Raw genomic sequence first — 16,178 nt, 5'->3', positions numbered from 1 at the left:
AGTTCTTGTTTAAGCATAATTTTGCAGTCATCTCAATGTGTATGTCTGCAGCAACATATCTCACTTCAGGCAGAGTTTGAAAAAGGCATCGGTAGAGTTTCACTGTTTAGAGGTGATGAACATATTGCTCTTTCTTTGAATTTATATTTATTTCGTCAATTTAAAGTGGTTTTCGGACTCAGAAAAAAGTAAACCCCCGAATAAATGTGAGAAGACAAAGTTAAAATGTGCAGCTCTTAAAAGCCACTTGATTTTTAGGTTGTAAATCTGTTAAGGCCCTGTTAGCTTTATGCGTTTGAAACCAAGCTTTGTGAAATAAAATGTCAGATGACTTTTGATAAGAGTGATCCGGTGATACGTTTATGACTTTCAGTTTGGAATTTAAGAGGATGAGGTCTGGAAAACTCGGCTTTGTGGCTGCAGTGTTCTTTGATGTGGGAAAGGGTATTTGTTTTGGGGAGAAGGGTTACTGATCAACAAAGTGTTGTTTGCTAGGTCAAGGTTGTTCACGGAGGTAACAGGAATCTTTGAAAATAAGTGGCAGATTTGTAACAGAGACTGTCAGAACAGAACTTTTAGAATTTAATTTTAAATAATGTATATTAATGTTTGAATAATTTTTCACAAATTGGAGGGGTAAGCATAATTTGGAGGGACTGAAATGTGACAACAGTATTGGGATCACACACGACACACTACATGAAACACAAAATAGAGGAGCACAGGTTTAAAACAGTGGAATCAACAGGAAATAACAATTCTGAGTAAATTAAATTTTATAACTTAACAAGCACATATTTTATTTAAAAAATCATTAGACTTGTCAAGAAAAGCAGACAGTAAAACACAAATTTTTTTATGAGGAAAACTAAGTGAAGGATATTATATAAGAATGTAATATTATAAAAGAATATTTAGATTTTTGAAAACTACTGGAAAAAGAGTCTGATAAATAATGGACGTTTAAAGCCAGGAGGAGGCAGTACTGCGACTTAAAGGACCACAAAACCCCCAAAAGAAGAAGAAGAAGTTGGAATTTAAAGTGTTATTCTTTTCTTCGCCCAGCAGAAGGTGCTGTGCTGTCTGTTGAATTAATTGTCGGTGGAAGCATATTTTGCTGTCAGATAGCGGAATGGCTACCGTTACGTTGCAGTCATTTAATGTGTTCCTGACGGAGAGATTAACCGCAGCCGCGGTTGACATTTATGGCTTTGTGGAAAAGACTGTGCTGGAGTACCAGGACGAGGTTTATCGAACCAAGCTGGAGAACCAGCGGCTGCAGCGGCTGCTGGATTTGGTCTACAAACCAGAAATTATACTGCACAGAGCAGGTATGTGTCACCAAGAACAGGCTGACCCCCGGGCACCTCATGTTGTCGGTCACTAACTAGTCATAACATACTTCATTTTAGCGAACTGTATGTAGTTATAATCCTTTGACAAGCAGTGCTAACTAGGGCTAGCCTAGCTTATGGCAAACATGTAGCTGTCGAGACAGAATAAATATTGTGATTTACATGTCCGGTCTGTTTCACAATAAAGGTAGCTGCGTTTGCTTTTCAATGTAATTTCCAAAAGATCGGTAAGTAATCATCATTTCAAAAGACCGTTTGAGTAAAGAGTTGAACAAAATATGAGCAAATTTGTCAGATATTTTCCCCTCAAAATCGGAAGTATTTTGTGCTCTTATGTTGAAGATAAAATAGCAATTCTGTACTAACTGTAGTGCACTTGACTCAATTTTACACCCCACTACGTTCTTTTGTGCAGAGGAAACGTCAAGTCGCCCTTAAAAAAAAACAAAAAATCAAACTTTATTTTGATGTATCTTACAAATGTGTTGTTTTTAAAACGTAATATAAACTTGAAAGGCACATTCAGTGCACATGTAAGCCACCTAAAGTACCCTAATTTTGATTTACCCAATTTATGTCTACCACTACCACAATGGATTGGACATTGAAAACTCAGTGTTGGAGATGATTAAGGAGTGTATCAATGTTCCACACACTACACCAAGGTGGACAAACGTTTCTGAAACTGAACGCTGTTGACCCCAAAACGTAAATCTGCTGTAAATCGTGAATGATCCGCAAACTGCTATTGCTACGTTTACACATAACGACGACAAGTCACGAATGCCACGAAGTACACATCCTTGGCCTCTGATCACGAATGTGATGATTCGGGGCAGAGGCATCAGGTGTCCTCAGGAACTGTTGCAACCTGTTACCACACGTTAAGATTAATGGCACATGTTGCTGGAGAATTATCAGGAACCATTACGCACGGTCAAGAATAATGTTGCACGTAACAACGCATCGTCAAGTTCTGTCACGTTGTGAACGAGGTGAATTGTCTCCACACACACACCCATATTCATCCAACCGTTGCTAACAATTCAGATCGCTCCAGTTTTTCAGAAGTACTTTGTGACTGCATACGTAGTTGGGCTCTGTGCCATGGAGTGGTGCAGAGAGGAGGAGGAGGAGGAGGAGACGGACAGAGCCAGATGTGTGGCTTAATGCGGCTCTCGTCTCGCGCATTTTCCCAAACTTCAGGAGCGCGCTGAAGAGCACTGAAATGAGACTTTTAGCCAACTTGGTGTCAGCAATCAAACTGAATGTAGTGCAGCAGGGTTTAATTGTGCGCACGCTTCTTCCTCCGCCGGACTGGAGGAGGTGCAGAGATGTCTGGCTGCACGTGAGTCTCCTCTCGCTCCTCTGGTTGCTCAGACTCGTTCTCCCGCTCATCAGTTACAACAGCAGGTGGAACACCTGCAGGAGCGTCCTGAGGAGCTTCAGCATGAACTGTGGAACAACACTTGGCTGAATTTGCGTCACTGTTCCTCTTTGGCATACTGCATCAAACTGAACGTTGTGGAGCCGAGTTTAATTGTGCGCACATATGACAGAAAACTGATTTGTCGTGGCGCGCAGTGGAATGTGACACCGCGTTACAAGTCGTGTCAAAACTTGACAGTTTCCGTGTCAATTTGTAATAACGCGTGACAGTTTGGGCTCCAAGAACCATCACAGGAACCACTACAAACGTTGTCACATTCTATTAAGGATCACTACTCATCAAGACGGATCAACACGCTCAGTTGCGACCTCCACGACGTGAGGAGAAATGAGGGTGGTGTGTGATATTCGTGGAAGATTTTTTGACAGGCAAAAACATGCTCCACGGATATCAAGAATATCACGCACCAAGACGCACTATTAAGAAACCTATTCAGATGCATTAAGTCACGTTAATAATGTCAGGAATGTGTCACGAATGGCAGAAAAATGACATTCGTAACGCGTCTTGCTTATGTGTAAACGCACCATTAAGACAATTTATGGAAACCTTGAATATCTACAAATTGTTGCTGCTAACCATGAATAAAACATCCCACAAAACATAAATGCAGGTCTTGCAAAATGTAAGTCCCAAAACGTGAATATATTCATGATATTTTGTTTCAGTTTAAGTAGTTTAGAGTCAGTTACTTCAGGAAATCGTGATTGCAAACCCTATCTCCACAAAAATATATTTTGGGGCAGGGGGGGGGGGTCACTACCAAAAGATCTTTTCATGAGCTATACTTCCACATTCACAGTTTGGATCATTAGCTGTGCATTCATATTACCTGTACACTGCTGTTTACGGTTATTACTGTATGTATATTTTTCAGTGTTTTCGCAAAAAAGAAAATGGAATCCATTGGCAAAATATAATTTTCTTTCAATCATACTATTTATATGGCAGTCGTATACATATTTTGCAACTTATTGGCAGGCTTAATGTCACTGTGACATATCATTCCAAGCAATAGCTGCGCAAAATATAATTACTTTTAATAGAAAATATAATTGTTTTTATGTTAAAATGTGCATTATATTTGTTTAATGTTAATTCTATATTCTTTAAAAACTAATTAACAATGTTTTGAAGCAACTAAAACATTCATACAATGAATATTAATAAATAGTTCAATCTAACGCCGTAAAAGTCCAGCTTGGGCTTTGAAGGAATTGACTGTAAGTACATTTTAAATCTTATTATATGGTATGTGATTTTGCCAACTTCTGATTGGCCCATTCGCCACTTTCTGAGCTGTACCACATGCCGAGTTGACCGCTGGTAGAGCCGAGTACACCTCACGTGCAGCGTAGTGCTAGTCAATCGAGCGACGCCTTCTATCGATAACGACCAATCAGATAACGCGATACGCCTACTTTGGCCCGCTTCGAGTTGCGTTGTGCGTCGTCATGACTACGCCATGTACACAATGCAGTAAAAACTAAGGGCACAGGAAAAAAACAAACAAAAAAAACAAAAAAAAAAAAAACAGTCCTGCCACCTACGGACGTTTTCAGACGACTTTGCCATTGTGGGCTGCATCGGCAGTGACCAGGAGGCTGAGTACAAGAGTGTGGTGGACAGGTGTGTGGAGTGGTGTAAACTCAACCACCTGCAGCTCAACGTAACCAAGACAAAGTAGCTGGTGGTGGACTTCAGAAAACAAAAGACCTGTCCGAACCCAGTAACCATCAGTGGAACTGTGTTGGACCTTGTGGACTACTACAAGTACCTGGGTGTCCACATTGACAACAAACTGGACTGGATTGTAAACATGGATGCTGTGTATACGAAGGGTCAGAGTTGACTCTACTTCCTCAGGAGGTTCAGATCATTCAGTGTCTGCAGAAATATGTTGCAGATGTTTTGTCACTCTGTGGTCTCCAGTGTCATCTTCTGCGCTGTCGTGCTCTGGGGCAGCAGGCTGAAGGCAGCTGACACAAACAAACTCAACAAGCTCATCAGGAGAGCTGGCTCTGTCCTGGGGGTTGAGCTGAAGTGTGTGGTGGGGGTGTTAGAGAGAAGGAAGTTGAGAAAACTGCTCTCCATCCGGGACAACACCTCCCATCCCCTGCATCCCACACTGATGTTCTGTCAGAGCACCTTCAGCCACAGACTGAGGGCCACAGAACGCCACAGGAAGTCTTTCCTACCTGTGCCAATCAGACTGTATAATTCCTCCCCCTTCTGCGGGATGAATAGATAAGTCAGTTTTCAGTTACTCAGAGCTATGTGCAGTACTGTCAAACATCTCGTGGAATGTGTCTTTCAGTCATTTTGCATAAACATGTTGTTCTCTGGCAAAATAATTTCCTTCTGGATTAATAAAATTCTTTCTTATTCTTATGTGCGTATGTATACGTGTATGTTTCTCTTACTCAGGTTGGCTTTAGCATGGCAGAATAAATAGTAAAATCAACAAAGAAGTGTGTGAGTTGATTATTTGAATATATTTTGGAAAATGTATGCATTTTCTGTCTTGTCCTTGTGGTTTGCTCCATTAATGATCAAAAATTAATTTATAGTGACATGAAATATCCATAGTCATGAAGACATTGACAGTTTGCGAGATGTGCATTCACATTTTGCAAGATATTTTTTCAGTATTCACGGTTCGCAATTCATGGATTGCGGATAATTTTAGTGGGGCGGCATAGCAAAACAATTGTTCATTTGTGATAAAAGCATGGAATTTGGCACACATATTATAAATTAACTAATGTTTATCTTCAGATATGGAGCCATCCTGGAGCTGACCTCTAAAGCCTGGGTCCCACCGAAAAATAAGCATGAATAATGAGCCATGCGTGGGTGTGTCAGCGATTATTCGAAGAATGACCCACGTTTTCATCTATCACGTATCCGCTATGAAGGTGCCTCTATGTGCCACATAGCAGCCTCTAGTGAGCCACGACCGACCTCTCATTAGAACCTTGAATGGCTCACATCAGCCACGCTAAGCCACATAGTGCCGTGATAGCACCATGATAATGCAATGTTGGAGCACGTTTAGGCATGGGCTTGGTCCAAACTGCCAGCCCTCACACACCTGGTCCCTTTTAAAGTGTAGGTTTTCAATTCACAGCAGCATTTAAAGATGCCACATTTTTTAAATTCAGTCCAAAAATAGACGCTCCAGTACAGACCTGCGGTTGTGCGCCAGGATGCTGTCCACCTGTAATGCACCAGACCAGTTTGAACTGAATAAAGGGTTCCTGGACAGCCACCTCTGTGCTCCTCACTGGCTTTATTTCTTCTGCGGCTTTAAACACACACACACACACACACACTGTGATCCCACTTTTAACATTGTTTGTCCGTTTATTTCTGCAAAATCACTTTTTTGCACGTGCTGCTGTTGTCCATTCATGGAGAGCCGCCTCTGTGCTCCTTCTCACTGGTTTCCTTTCCATCTGTGGCTTGCTGGCTTTATTTTTTCCCTGGCTTTAAACACAATCATTTTCACACCATGATCCCACTTTTAACTTTGTGTTTGTCCATTTATTTCTGCAAAATCGCTCTTTTGCACGCGGTGCCATTCTGCATACACAGTGAGGTGGCTGCTTTAATTCTATACACCTGTGGATATATATATATATATATATATATATATATATATATATATATATATATATATTCCGCAGCTTACAAATCACCGTGACACAACTTTTAACTTTGTGTTATGTCTTCAAAATCGTTCTTTTGTGCACTCTCGTTGTGTGTTGGTGCACAGCTCTGCGCTGCTTTTAGCGGCTTCACTGGAGTTATTTCTTCCGCGGCTTTAAACACACATCCACTTTCACGCAGTCATCCAAATTTTAACTTTGTGTTCGTCCATTATTGACTGAAAAATAACTCTTTTGTGAGCTGGTGTTCTGCCTACATGCCTCACAGGACATGTTGTAACATGCCCAGCTCGTCAACCATTCGGAAGATTCAGACAGCTTTCGGTGGCTTTTCAGTCGTGTGACTATCTGAGAAACTGTGGACAAGCTGGACATGTCAGGGCATGTTACAACATGTCCTGTGAGACTTCATCACGGAGGCGCTGTTGCTGCGCCATCAGCTTTGTGCCGATGAATTTCGCTGCAACTCTTTTCATGGCAAAATCTTCTTTCACAGTGGAATGTGCCAAAAAAGTGCTGATGTCCACCTCTTCCACAATTTCTCGGATAATCACACGACGGTCCCGCATCACCACAGCGTTCACTTTGGAAATGATCCGGTCGTTTCAGCGTGTTGATGCCGATCGGAGCGCGGCTCGCTCTCCACCGTGGTGCGGACGTCTTTAAACCGGTTGTACCGCTCCTTAATCTGTGTGATGCCCAGAGGATCATCACTGAAAGCCATCTGAATAATCTGAATGTTTCCACCTGGCTGTCGCCCAGTTTCTGGCAAAATTTGATGCAGTTGCGCTGGTCCAGTCGTTCCGCCATTTCCTTGCAAAGAAAAAACGCTGAGAGACTACACCCATCCTCACACAAAGGCTGCTTACAAGCAAATGACGTAACCGACAGGCGTGAAAAAAGGTTCAGGGTTGGCTCATGCAAGCACACGTGATTCAAATCCATCGGGTTTTTGAAAAAAATAAAAAGGTCCGACACTTTTCTAACAGACCTCGCATTTGTCTGATCATAATGATTCCAAAAAGGAATAGTTTGGACTATCTATGACTGAATATCTATGGTGTAAAATTGGCAAAACAGTTGTGACGAAGATCAGTTTCAGTTTGTACTGAGATCAAAAGTTGAAGTTGCTCCAATTTTGGTAAAAAGTTATGCAAATTATTGGTTGAAATAAAAGGATTAATAAATGGAATAGTTTTGATTGTGTTGGATGTTTGGTCTCCAAAGTAAAGGTCAAACAAGGTTGAGGCCCATTGGATTCTATGACGTATGACACGTTACCCTGTAACATGATAACTAAGCATGACAGATGGTACAGACCATTCCTTTTTAAAAAGGTATTAACTCAGCCACTAATTTGCATCTTTTTTTTTTTTTTACCAAAATTGGAGCAACTTTAACTTTTGACCCCAATACAAACTGAAACTGACCTTTGTCACCATTTTTTCTGTTTTTAACTCCATGAAATTCAGTCATATAGTCCAAACTATACCTTTTTGGAATCATTGTGATCAGACAAATAATATGGTATCGTTTTCAACATGATTGGAGCATTTTTAAATTTTGACCACTGTGTAATTTTTTTGTTATTGACCCCTGTAGATCATTAGAGGTCAGCTCCAGGTTGGCTCCATATCGGAAAATAAACATTGGTTAATTTAGAATATGTGTGCCAAATTCCATGCTTTTATCACACAAACAATTTTTATGGAAATTTTAGCTAAGCTGCACCACTATTTAGGATTTGCAGCAGATTCATGTTTTGGGGATTAACAACGCTATTATTGGAAGGTCACTGTGGCTGCCAGGTTGGGTTAAAAATTTTCAGAAATGTATAAAAGGTTTGGAAATTTGAACAATAATAATTCCATTTCTGGACCACAGCTTTTCCCAGAGGAAGAATTCCCTGATGTTCTGAGTCCAGTTTTGGATTTCTCTACCTTCACATACTAGTATGCAAAACATCTACAATTAAAGGTGTTTGTCCCTTTTGATCTTTCACAGATTTGACAAAACTACTGTAAGCACCTGCTTAATTTTAATTCTGTGGTATATTGCAAAATTATTGCTAATTGTATTACTGGAAAAGTGTTTCAGGGCTGAGAAAAATCTGCAGATTTTGTCATGGGGGGCTTAGTGTTGTACTCTGCCAATGGTCTGTAATCGTGATCATTACAGAGTTAGGAAAATGGCTATCACAAAGCGTTCTTTTTTCCGAAATCGTCCAAGTTTTATAAATCCACGGACACTGTCTGCGGAATTCTGCGGAGGAAGATGCCTGTCTCAAAGCGTTGCTGCTACAACACTTGTCCTAAAGCAGGACTGGTTGGTTGCTGTGGCGAGGCTGTTGTCTCTGTCGTTCCGTGCTGCTGCTGTTCAGCTCTGGTCTTGTTTATGTTCTGTCTTGTCTAATTAAAGATGCTGTTCTTAAGCTAAAAGTAGCATGTGCGCATTGCATAGTTTTACAGTTACCAAGTTTTTAAAAGAAGAATTTTGTGGTATCATGTCATGAAAGAACAATGTCAAAGTTGGATAAGGATAACAAGAATCTGTGGACTTGGTGTTGTCTTGAATTTAAAGTTGGCAGTGAATATCTTCATGAACACATCTGATAGATAAAAGAACTGGAAAAAGCCTACTGCATCTTGTGCCATCAGGATGTTAAGCGCAGTAATAATTTTTCTCTTACTGGAAAATAAACATTGTGCTGTTCAAACAGGATTTCACACAAGAATATGTGGCTTTTTATTAATGTAGTTTTTCTTTCATTGGAAAAAAATACATTGTGGCTCTGAATGGATTTACAGTAATTCACACAACAATGTGACTTTTTTTACAATAAGTTATGTTCTTGATATTTTACCATGATTTTCTTCATAGAATCCTTTAAATATGTGCTTCTTTTGAGTTTTTTTTTTCTTCCAGGAGATGCTGAAAATGTATCATTTGATACAAAATTAATTTGGCATCCCCATGCGAATTTTGCAGATTTTACAATTTTCATTTCACAGCCCTGGTATTTATTTTTGGGAGAATTCCATGGCCAGTGTAACGCGGGAGCGCACGTGCAAGGTTCATAGTGCATTCTGTGTAAACTGGGAGCTCAGATTTCTTTCTTTTTTTTTTTTTTTTTACTTACAACAAGGAAAAATCATCTTCAAAATTTAGGGCAGTCTTCCATTCCCTAATATCTATCTGTGGTGCAAATTTGGCGAGAATCCCCAAAGTAGTTTTGACGTAATCCTGCAAAGTCTCTATAAAGTGAAATCTGGATCCGGTGTCGCAGACCGAATGGTCCCTTATAAAAATTGGTCTGCCCTGCCTTCACTCCACTTATTAGAGTTATTTCTGTGCGGCAGCCGCAGTTCACTGATGATCACCTCGTTTCTGCACTCCAGTCATCATCTATCTCAGCGACAGATATCTGAAGCTTTTGTACAATTATTTCCACATAAATTCAACATTATTTCATAATAAAAGACTGAGGAAACTATTAGAGTGCAGCAGTTGCTGCTTTGTTCACCGTGCCTCCGGCATTTCAAAGCGTCAGTAGCCTATTATCGATTACCGATTATCGCCTCTTTTCTCCCTAAAAAGGCCTCATTTCTGCTTAAAATTGACTTTAGAATGATTTAACCTTGTCATCTGATGGTTAATAATCACAATTCTTTTGATCACTTTGGGTGTAGAGACTCAGTCTCAGATGAGCTGCTGTGGTCCCAAATGACGCATGCACAGTGAAGGCAGATGGACCAATTTTTAGAAGGGGACCGTTTGGTCTGCGACACCGGATCACCTCCAAAATTTAATGGAGCCTTCCATGACCTAACATCTGTCTGTGGTGAAAATTCTGTCAAAATCCATGCAGCAGTTTAGACATAATCCTGCTAACAGGCAGACAGATAAATACATAAACGGCGATGGAATAACGCTATGATCAAAAGACTTCTTTTGACAACCAGTTAATGTTGCAACTGTACTGAATATTAGTACTGACAACTGACACAGTGGACCTGTTTGAGTCGGTTTTAAGCGAAATGTTTTTGTGAGAAACAACCAGATTTTCTTCAGAATTATTTTCAGTTGGATCTGTGATGACCTGTGTATTAGCTGTGCCTGCTTTTTGTTTCCGCTATATGTATTTGTTTTTTTTTTTCCTTTGCCACTTTCAGCCACAGCTGAAGGTCTGCTGCATTTCTTTGGATCCATGAAGCTAACATTAGCATGCTTAGTATAGCAGTATCCTGGAAAACTGCATCATTACATTTGTCATATGGTTTTGTTACAGTGTCTCTCTTTGTATAAGCTGCAAGTGGAAGCTGAAGGTGCCACTCTGTGTGTGTGTGTGTGTGTGTGTGTGTGTGTGTGTGTGTGTGTGAGAAGAAACTCAGAATAAATACCTGTTTTTGGACTGTATGCGACACACCACAGGACAAGAAGCATCTAGTGACACGTTCTGGCTGCATCTGAACACAGGCTTTAACTTTAAAACCAAATAAAAAGTTGCATTGTGGAGCGCAAAAGAAAATCTCTGTTTTATCCTCAACACCTGACACGTTAAAGGCTCAGCTGAAGGCAGACTCATTCTGTTGTTTCATCAAAGGCTAAGAATAATAAAGATAGGCCAACTATGCAGAATTGTTTCCACCAGTGTTTAATTTTAATATGCACTGGCTGGTGAGCTTAAGATGTTTCCTGCAGTTTAGAGCTAATTATTTTGACACAAGTACAAACTAACTAACTCAGAGTACTTTGTTTCTGAAATTCACAGAAAATGGAAATTTGTCTTTGTCGTTTTTTAAATGCCAGTGCCAAACACCCCACAACATTCAAATTACATACTAAAAATGACAGTAACATAGAATGGTAATAAAACAGTGGATCTAAAAGGTGGCCAATAATTAGTACAAATTTAGTGATTTAACGTTCAGAAGATTTTGTGTGTGTGTGTGTGTCGGGGTGGTGGTGGTTGGTTTTTGGCTCACAGTGGCCTATTTATTTAAACATGCTCCTGTTGAGGGCGGTCACAGCTGTAGGGATGAATGATTTCTTGCAGCTGTTCCTTTTGGGTGTTGGGACTTTAAGTCTGCAGCCTGATGGCACACTGAAAGTATGTGAAAGCATATGAAAGTATGGCTGAGCTGCACTAATGCTGCACAGCCAGAGTGCACGTGCATCATAATGAGTTGCAAACTAAGGCAGGAAGAAGCTGCAGATTTTGCTGGAATGGTAATAATCCCAACATGGAGTCAGTCTGAACTCTTACACAGGAGGATTTAGCAGAGGGGTTGAGCCGCCTCCAAGTTTGGTACCGTCCCCCAGGGATACAGGGTCCCTTCCTCCTGTGGGAGAAGATGGATTTTTTTGCCCCCCCTCAATGCTTGGGGCTAGGGTTATTGTAGGACTATTAACTACAGACAGCACTGGGAAATAAGACATGTATGGTCTTGGTTTTACAGACTGTGTAAGACAGAAGAAAGCAATTAAGAAAATATTACAAAACATTTTATTTCAAAATTTAAGGTAATAGGTAACAGTCTGCAACAGCTAAATTAAGTCATCGACTTGCTGTTCTTTCACTATTGTGTGTGTGTGTATACACATACAGTGGGGAAAATAAGTATTTGTCCCCCTGTCAGTTTTGCAGGTTTTCCCACCTACAAAGAATGGAGAGGTCTGTAATTTTTATCGTAGATACACTTCAACTGTGAGAGACAGAATAAAAAAAATCCAGTAAATCACATTGTATGATTTTTAAATAATTAATTTGCATTTTATTGCATAAAATAAGTATTTGACCCCCTAGAAAAACAGAGCTTAACAATTGGTACAGAAATATTTGTCTGCCATTACAGAGGTCAGACGTTTCCTGTAGTTCTTGACCAAGATTTCACACACTGCAACAGGGATTTTGGTCCACTCCTCCATACAGATCTTCTCCAAATCTTTCAGGTTTGGAGTTTCAGTTCCCTCCAAAGACTTCTATTGAGTTCAGGTCTGGAGACTGGCCAGGCCACTCCAGGACCTTGAAATGCTTCTTACGGAGCCCCAACCTTAGTTGCCCTGGCTGTGTGTTTGGGGTAATTGTCATGCTGGAAGACCCAGCCATGACCCATCTTCAATGCTCTACTGAGGGAAGGAGGTTGTTTGCCAAAATCTTGCAATGCATGACCCCATCCATCCTCCCTTCAATACGGTGCAGTCGTCCTGTCCCCTTTGCAGAAGAGCACCCCCAGAGTATGATGTTTCCACCCTCATGCTTCACGATTGGGATGGTTTTCTTGGGGTTGTTCTCATCCTCTAAACACGGCAAGTGGAGTTGATTCCAAAAAGCTATTTTGGTCTCATCTGACCACATGACCTTCTACCATGTCTCCTCTGGATCATCCACATGGTCACTGGTGAACTTCAAACAGGCCTGGACATGTGCTGGCTTGAGCAGGGGGACCTTGCTGCCCTGCAGGATTTTAAACCATGACAGCATCATGTGTTACTAATGTAATCTTTGTGACTGTGGTCCCAGCTCTCTTCAGGTCATTGACCAGGTCCTCCTGTATAGTTCTGAGCTTTCTCAGAATCATCCTTACCTCACAAAGTGAGATCTTGCATGGAATCCCAGACCGAGGGAGATTGACAGTCATCTTGTGTTTCTTTCACTTTTTAATAAATAATCATAACAGTTGTTGTCTTCTACCAAGCTGCTTGCCTGTTGTCCTGCAGTCCATCCCAGCCTTGTGCAGGTCTACTGTTTTGTCCCTGGTGTCCTTAGACAGCTCTTTGGTCTTGGCCATGGTGGACAGGTTGGAGTGTGATTGATTGAGTGTGTGAACAGGTGTCTTTTGTACAGGTAACAAGTTCAAACAGGTGCAATTAATACAGGTAAAGAGTGCAGAATAAGAGGGCTTCTTAAAGAAAAATTAACAGGTCTGTGAGAGCCAGAATTCTTGCTGGTTGGTAGGGGGTCAAATAGTTATTTCATGCAATAAAATGCAGATTAATTATTTAAAAAGTGTACCTACGATAAAAATCACAGACCTCTCTATTCTTTGTAGGTGGGAAAACCTGCAAAACTGATGGGGTCAAATACTTATTTTACCCACTCTCTCTCTCTCTCTGTGTGTGTGTGTGTGTGTCTGTGTGTGTATATATATATATATATATATATATATATATATATATATATATATATACACACACAATAATGGCCACAATATTACTTGCTGGAGAAGCCAAAAGCAATAGCTTTTAATCATGTTATTGTATTTTGCCTCAAATTATTTGACCAGTAGATGTCAGTATGAGGATAATCTACACACAGAAAATGAAGGCATTAGTATGACGCAAGTATTGAAGATTTCACCAAACAACTTCACTTCCACACTTAAAAGAAACCCAGTTTGTTTTAACACCGTTCTGTGACATTTTGACCAACTTTCGTTGTTTTATATTAGCAATGAAAACATTGCGACATGTTAGCTGTCCCTTGGTCTCCACTATGTGTGCTGCCGCGAGGAAGTGGTGCTTCATAAAGCACTGTTTTATAGGTCCATTGAACGCCCACTTCAAACATTGTTTTAAGAAAATAGAAGTTAGCATTTGTGCCAGGAGATTTGAATTGGCTTTGTTGGTAAGCTGCACAAGTCTTTACAGATTCAACATCTTAGGAAGCTACGGGTAAAATTCATGCCCTCTTTTCTATATTAATTGTGTTAAATTGAACCATCTGACACTTCCTCAGATGCACAAGAACATGTACTGTTTCATAGAGATATAAACTTACCAGGTGAACTGATGAATGTATTGCTGTAAAATATTTTGTTCTGGGTATTCTGAGTGTTTGTGCTGTGCTGATAAATTCTATCTACATCAGCTGGCAGCAGAGACATTCTGCAACTGCCTATGCTGATCAAATAAATGTGCGCTGCTGACTATTTCAAAGCTACGTTACAACAAAAATGTCACTGAATGAGGGAGATTCTGACTTATTTGTACCCAACTGGGCAACCATCATTAAAATATTTTTGCCTGAACCTTTTCTCTGGGAAAGACCAGTGTTGATGCCAGCCTGAGACTGAAGCGGCACAAAGTTTTAATGAGGTGGCCGTCTCACAATTCTTTAAGCAGGTAAACCCCCATCAATATGAAATATATGTATGATGTTGAGGCTGTCAAGGGTAACACAATAATAATCATTAAGGCAGATATCTTCTAACTCCCCCAGTTTTTTCTTTTTCTTTTTTTCAAACACATGATTAATACACTTCTCCTTCTGTGACCATCAGCACATGCCATTTTTTTGGGACATCAGGAAGCCAAGTAACAGTGTAGATGGTAGTAGAAAGAAATGTCCTTGGGCAGAAATCTTCGATCAAGGCATTTTTTGATTGAACTGTATCTGATTAATTTAACCCGAGTCACAAAACAAGTGTGTGCACATTGTCTGCTTTGCTTAGCCCGATGTCCGCTCTTGAAACAGTGTGTGTCAGTCTCGCTCTGTTTCAGAAGCACAGAGCAGTCGCAGGCTGAGTGCTGCAGTAGACTCAGATCTCCTATGGTGAAAGTTTAAAAACGTACATTGTTTCAAATACACTCAGTCTGTTTTTGGTGATGTTACCTTCCTCTGGCAGTCACCTTCCGATTCCGACAAAAAAGTAACTAGTATTTCTTCGCCGTTATCTGTTTAATCTATTTACAGAGACAACACACAGGCGCTGAGCCACAGAGAAGAGTCAGAAGGGCCCTGCTCCTCGTTAAAGATCCACTTTTGAAGACATTTTACACATTTTTTTTAAACAAACAATGTTACTACTACTACTAATGATAGTAATGAGAATGAATATATTTTTAACAACATAAACATCAGTCACCTGTACTCTGAGCATTTTACTTGGTGATACAGGATAATATCAGGAAAATGTCGGTATTGCCGGATAAAAGCTCAAAAAGTTAATTATCGATATCTTCAGACATGAAAATTTGTGCCAGTATAATTGTGCACCAATTAAAAATGCCCCATAGCGTTACACATTCCGACCTCTGTGGCTCAGACTGCAGCATGTATGACTGTCCCTTTAACAGCGGGTCTGACGTCAGCGTCTTGTCGTCTTTTCAGAACACGTTTGCCAATAAACTGTTGTGATTTGCTGGGGAAGTGCATTATGGGTAATATTGTGTTTCTGACGCAGTGTCCTGACAGGTTTTATTAAGATTAGTTTCAAACTGTGAATAACGACCTGAGCTGCTAAAAGCAGCGATTCGTGATGGATTTAATCATTAATGCGTCTTGAAACGATGTCTCTTTTAAAAATCTCTACCATACAGTGCTAACAGGTTCATGCTATCTTGAGGTTTGTGTTGTGTGTTTGTGCCCACTGATTGCTGCCTCAGAAAAGTGTTAAATGCTGTTTAGGAAAAACCTACATGTGCTATTTTAAAAAGGGGAAAAAAAACAGCTGAAATTTTCTGGAGTTTCCTCAACAACGGCCTGAGACGGTGATCAGTTTACTAATTACTGTAATTCCACAACATTTTATCCCTTTACAAGCTCAGAGTTCCTCACATAAACATTCATCTATTTCCACCTTATTGCAGTATTTTGTCCAGTGGAGGGCTGTCACAGTGCCCTTTGTGGATCACAGAAAACACCACATAAAACTGGATTTTTAGTCGTGTTTTTTTTTTTTTTTTTTTTTTTTTTTGTGG

The 16,178-nt window shown here is 40.2% G+C and overlaps 2 protein-coding genes across 3 annotated transcripts in view; one reads left to right on the top strand and one right to left on the bottom strand.

Moving 5' to 3' along the window:
• Positions 1 to 16,178, bottom strand: part of aldh1l1 (aldehyde dehydrogenase 1 family, member L1) — a 140,321-nt gene that overhangs the window by 48,821 nt on the left and 75,322 nt on the right. The window lies entirely within an intron of this gene.
• Positions 1,037 to 16,178, top strand: part of LOC117507471 (zinc finger protein 26-like) — a 47,700-nt gene continuing 32,558 nt past the window's right edge. The window contains exon 1 of one of the 2 annotated variants that reach the window (XM_034167346.1): positions 1,037 to 1,331. In XM_034167346.1, coding sequence (XP_034023237.1) covers positions 1,133 to 1,331 — 199 coding nt within the window. In that variant the 5' untranslated portion in view covers positions 1,037 to 1,132. The remainder of the gene's footprint in view (positions 1,332 to 16,178) is intronic. The other variant, XM_034167345.1, reaches the window with a different exon arrangement.

The sequence above is a fragment of the Thalassophryne amazonica genome, chromosome 3 (genome assembly GCF_902500255.1).
Source record: "Thalassophryne amazonica chromosome 3, fThaAma1.1, whole genome shotgun sequence".
Lineage (NCBI taxonomy): Eukaryota > Metazoa > Chordata > Actinopteri > Batrachoidiformes > Batrachoididae > Thalassophryne > Thalassophryne amazonica.
This window is presented reverse-complemented; position numbering and strand designations above follow the sequence as displayed.